Source organism: Bison bison, unplaced genomic scaffold (assembly GCF_000754665.1).
Source record: "Bison bison bison isolate TAMUID 2011002044 unplaced genomic scaffold, Bison_UMD1.0 scf7180017864261, whole genome shotgun sequence".
NCBI lineage: Eukaryota > Metazoa > Chordata > Mammalia > Artiodactyla > Bovidae > Bison > Bison bison.
Genome location: NW_011494833.1, coordinates 1,334,075 through 1,339,858, shown reverse-complemented (window position 1 = coordinate 1,339,858; position 5,784 = coordinate 1,334,075). Strand labels below are relative to the sequence as shown.

Genomic DNA, 5,784 nt, shown 5'->3' with positions numbered 1-5,784 from the left:
TTGATTCCTGGGTCAGGAAGATCCTCTGGAGAAGGGCATGACAACCCACTCCAGTATTCTTGCCTGGAGAATCCCATGGACAGAGGAGCCTGGTGGGTTACAGTCCATGGGATCACAAAGAGATCATACTACTGAAATGATTTAGCACAGCACAGACCTATTACATAAATGATGGTGTGACAATTGAGTGTCTATCTGGGATAAAAGTGAAATTGAACACTTGTATCATAAACAAAATAATTCCAGATACACTATAGATTTAAATTTGAAAAAGCAATAAAATAATCCTTTTCAGAAGATCATATATACATTCATAACTTCAAGATAGAAAAAAATTCCTTAAAAAGGACACAAAAAGGAAAACCAATCATCAAGGAAATGATAAACAAATTGACTACATTACAATTAAAAGCTTCTTTAATCACATGACATCACAAAGAGTGAGAAAACACAATGAAGGGAGCTATTTGCAGCATGTATAACTGAAAAATAGCTTATATCGAGTATATTAAAATTAAACAAGTTAATAGGGGGTCGGGGAGATACCCAATAGAAAAATACACAAAATGGCATGAACAAATATTTCGTAAAAGAGAAAATACCAATGGCCAAAAAAATTAAGAAAAGATTCTATCATTATTACTAGCTATAAAAAGAATTTAAATGAAAATTTCAATGTGTTATCACTACTGACCCACAAGAGTTGCTAAAATATAACAATTCTATTTATGCCAAACCGCTTAAAGGTTATAAAGCAATAGGAAGGGGTCCTGAGGAAGAGCAGCTGTTTCTAAAAGTAAACGTAATGAAGAGCTCTGTCCTCAGGGCAGGGTATTCATCACCATGGCAACTGGAGGTGAGGCTCTCTACTCTGGCTGTTTCTACAGAGAAGGTCTGAGGTCTATAGGAAGATCTGCCTACTGACAGAGCTCTCAGGCAGATCTCCCATCAGGAGAGTTAAGGTCCAACAAGCATGCACACATGCCAAGAAAACCCCTGTGAGCTGATTCAAGTCAAAAAATTAAAAGACGCTTACTCCTTGGAAGGAAAGTTATGACCAACCTAGATAGCATATTCAAAAGCAGAGACATTATTTGCCAACAAAGGTCCGTCTAGTCAAGGCTATGGTTTTTCCAGTGATCATGTATTTGTGTAAGAGTTGGACTGTGAAGAAAACTGAGTGCCGAAGAATTGAAGATTTTGAACTGTGGTGTTGGAGAAGACTCTTGAGAGTCCCTTGGACTGCAAGGAGATCCAACCAGTCCATTCTGAAGGAGATCAGCCCTGGGTGTTCTTTAGAAGGAATGATGGTAAAGCTGAAACTTCAGTACTTTGGCCACCTCCAATGAGAGTTGACTCATTGGAAAAGACTCTGATGCTGGGAGGAATTGGGGGCAGGAGGAGAAGGGGACGACAGAGGATGAGATGGCTGGATGGCATCACCGACTCAATGGATGTGAGTCTGAGTGAACTCCAGGAGATGGTGATGGACAGGGAGGCCTGGCATTCTGCGATTCATGGGATCACAAAGAGTCGGACATGACTGAGTGACTGAACTGAACTGAAGTGAACTGAATCCCACATTCAATGAAGGATCATATATCCTGAAGAAAAATAGCACCGTGCAATATAAGAGAAGAGAGAGTGAAAAAAAAAAAGTTCAACTCAAAAGAAATAGAGGTAATCTGGAGAAGAGACTGAACCTGCAAAAATAATAAGTCATATTCTTAGAGAGTTTTATGAGGATATTAAACCTAGTATACATTCAGTCAAGGCTGTTAGGAAAATGGGACAATTGTAAAGGAAGAAAACTCAGAAAATTAGAATGAAATGACAAATATAAAATTTCAAGAATTTTTTTGGTAAAATATAAAAACATAAGGTGGGAAATATGATTTAAAAGTTGGATGAGAGACTTTGGAGATTAATATCATGAATTCATTACCTACAGAACAGGAATTACAAGAAGAAAGAGAAAAAGGCATGGAATCTAACATAATAGGAAATAAACGCTTGGAAGAGGTGAGCAATTTTCTCAAGTTAGGCATGTAATGTTACGTACTGAAGATCGTGGAAGAATCAGAGCAGTCAGGAGGGGCCCATCCTTCTTTACACTGACACTTGAGCTCATGGTCACACACCTAGAGGAGCAATGGTTCTGTTAGTTTTCTCACTGAACTAATGGCTCAACACAAGGGCTTATTCATCCATAATTAAGTACATTTCAAAAAAAAAAGAATAACCCCTGCTCTGCAGCCTTTCAACTACCTACATATTTTAAACATCAATAATAGGAATTTCATAATGTCATCTGCAGCAACATGGATGAAATTAGAGAAATGTCGTCTTGAGTGAAGTAAGTCAGGCAGAGAAGGAGAAATATCATATGACATACTTATATGTGGAATCTAAAAGAATTGATAAAAATGAACTTAACAAAACAGAAAGAGACTCACAGACTTAGAGAATGAAATTATGGTGGTTGGGGGGGAAGGGATAGTTAGGGAGTTTGGGATGGACATTTATACATTGCTATATTTAAAATGGATAACCAACAAAGACCTACTTACAGCATAGGAAACTCTGCTCAGTGTTATGCGGCAGGCTGGGTGGGAGGGGAGTTTGGGGGAGAATGGATATGTGTGTGTGTGTGTGTGTGTGTTTGTGACCAAGTCCCTTTGATATTTGCCTGAAACTATCACAACATCATTTGTTTAATTGGCTATATGCCAATACAAAATAAAAAGTTAAAAAAAAAAATACAGGAATTTCAGTATCAGGTTCTTTGAAGGAAGTTTTCATTGAATCAAAGTACTGAAGAGTGGGATAAACTTAATTGTTTTAATCATTCAACACTGAAACACTACATTAACATCACCCAAACTGTCTGACCTAAAATGACATAAGATTCAGCAAGCTTTGGGAAACACTGTCAAGACTTACTTACAGCGTGTCCTTTGCACTTAGAGGAGCAATTTGCTGATTTGTAAGTTCTTTCCATATCCACACATTCTGCATTAATGCAAACCTGAAAGTGATGTGAAAAAACAAAAAACTGATATGAATGTCCAAAGATATCACTTATGCAAACTGTTGACTCTTCAGGAGTTAATCTTTTATTTTTAGCGGCTCAGACAGTAAAGCGTCTGTCTACAATGTGGGAGACTCGGGTTCGATCCCTGGATTGGGAAGATTCCCTGGAGAAGGAAATGGCAATCCACTCCAGGACTCTTGCCTGGAAAATCCCATAGACAGAGGAGCCTGGCAGGCTACAGTCCATGGGGTCACAAAGAGTCGGACACGACTGAGTGACTTCCCTTCACTTCACTTCAATGCTATCAAGAGCTTCCCAGGTGGCTCAGTGGATAAAGAACCTGCCTGCAATGCAGGAGATGCAGGAGATGTGGGTTCAGTCCCTCGATCTGGAAGATCCCCTAGAGGAGGAAATGGCAACCCACTCCAGTATTCTTGCCTGGGAAATCCCATGGACAGAGGAGCCTGGCAGGCTGCAGTCCACAGGGTCACAAAGAATTGGAAAAGCCTGAAGCAACTAAGTATGCACGCACACATTGTTATTAAACTTGCTTTTTATTAGAGAAATCACAACACCCTTTTGAAAATAGGAAGATGGAATCTAGGTAATTTTTGTAATAAAATATTTAGGAAGTCCTCTCTAAAGAAAATTTCCTTACTTCATTCCTCATGGATTATTCCCTTAATCCACTTCTTTAGTTCAACTCTATAGACTGATAGGTAGCACTGAGCTAAGTAAGCATTGCACATGATACAAGGTACTCATTCCAAGCAAAAATCTATGGAAAACATGTTAATATCATATCATCTCTAAGATTAAAATAAAAATGTGTGTAAAAATAAGTAGTATTGTTATGATTATATTTATTATTATCAGTGGCTATCATTTGCTGAGAACCTACCAATTTAGGGGCAATAAAACTTGCCCAAATTTAACACCCTAGTGCTAAGCACATAATAGGTACTTATTAAATAACACTGAAGGGAAGAACACAGTCATGTATACATGAATGGCATAAACATTACTTTGAAAATGGTGCTTCATGAAACACAATGGGGCCCTGAGAAGAAAATAAACAAAACAAAAAAACAAACAGAAAGAACATTCTGAGTAAAAGCTGCAATTTCAACTCACCTTCTTATCTCCACATTTGGTTCCATTGATTACCATGCCAATGTCTTCACTGCTGTCTTCAGGATCAAATAGTCTACATGTCAGGATTGTGACTATTCGTCCTTTCCAGGGCAGATAATCTGAGCCACCATTACAGAACAACTTCCCACACGTGGCATCTCTGAGGAAAAGCCAAATTTTGCTGCAGGTGAAACACCAGGATCCAAACTGGAGTTTTATACAAATATAAATCACCTCCTGGACTATCCATATTTAACTAATGGTATTTTTCCCTAAGGCCGAGACTCCTAGTTCTCCATTATACCAGTTTTCCCCTTATTGTTAAGTAACAGAACCACCATATTCAATGGTTTTCAAGGCCAGGTGTTGCTAAAAAAACAAACAAACAACAACAACAACAAAAAACCCTTGTCTCCCAGATTCCCTAATTTTGGCCACTGGGAAGGATGCAGAACCCTAACTTCAGATTCTTGAATGTGGCCTTATGTGAGGGTATGTGTTGTTGCTGATGTTTAGTCACTAAGTTGTGTCTGCCTCTTCGGGACCCCATGGACTGCAGCACGCTAGGTTCCCCTCTCCTTCACTATCTCCCACATTTGCTCAAATTCATGTCCACTGAGTTGGTGATTCTATTCAACCATCTCACCCTCTGCTTCCCCTTTCCCTTTTGCCTTCCATCTTTCCCAGCATCAGGGTCTTTTCCAGTGAGTCAGTTCTTTGCATCAGGTGACCAAAGTATTGGAGCTTCAGCTTCAACATCAGTTCTTAACATCAAGGAGGGCACCTAGGAAGTCAGTTTCTGTCTTGTTTCAGCTAAGGTCATTTATTGCATGAATTGCAGCAGAATAATTCTCTTGACTATAGTTGTATCAGTATAAGGCTGAGCCTTGGATGACACTCTAAGGCATCATGTGGGTTCCTGAAAGAACCCCTGCAAATTCAGATGAAACTGCCAGGGGATCACTAAACCCTTGCATTTACTAGCAAGGGGAAGAAAGTCAATGCCAACAATATTGGAATCAATTGCTTTTATGCAAAATTTAGAGGAAAGTTGTGAAAAAAGTCTTCTGAGAGTGTTAGAATCAGATTCTTCTGATTACTCTGGTGGCTTTTAGAAAAAATACCACTGAGGAGCAGAGAAAGGCATGCATTCTTTCCAGACTTGAGATGGTATTTTTCTTGAATCATTTAGGTAGGGCTTTAAGAAGAAGGCTCTAAAAAGGTGAAAGTTGCTCAGTCATATCTGACTCCATGACCCCATAGACTGTAGCCTGCCAATTTTCTCTGTCCATTGAATTCTCCAGGCAAGAATACTGGAGTGGGTTGCCATTTCCTTCTCCAGGGGATCTTCCCAACCCAGAGACTCAACCCAGGTCTCCTGCATCACAGGCAGCCTTTTCATCCTCTGAGCCACCAAGGAAGCCCTGGGAAGGCTCTAGGACCCAGGGAATTTCAGGCTTATTTCTCACTACAGGCAAAAATTATTAAGAAGTGATCAGAAAGCCAGACTGTGGGAAGAAATGAAGTGCTTATGCCTTTGGTTGCAGAAATTATCCAGTATTCACACAAGCATTTATACAGGACAAGGGTGTGTGTACACTTTACAGAGGAAAGAT

At 39.5% G+C, this 5,784-nt stretch overlaps 1 protein-coding gene across 3 annotated transcripts in view; it reads right to left on the bottom strand.

Annotated features, from left to right (window-relative positions):
- The window catches only part of LOC104994589 (disintegrin and metalloproteinase domain-containing protein 28-like), a 126,520-nt gene that overhangs the window by 60,075 nt on the left and 60,661 nt on the right, over positions 1–5,784 (bottom strand). For all 3 annotated transcript variants that reach the window (XM_010848216.1, XM_010848217.1, XM_010848218.1), the window contains exons 17-19: positions 4,169–4,328; positions 2,948–3,028; positions 2,063–2,141 (exon numbers count right to left, since the gene is read on the bottom strand). In XM_010848216.1, the coding sequence (XP_010846518.1) occupies positions 2,063–2,141; positions 2,948–3,028; positions 4,169–4,328 (320 nt within the window). The remainder of the gene's footprint in view (positions 1–2,062; positions 2,142–2,947; positions 3,029–4,168; positions 4,329–5,784) is intronic.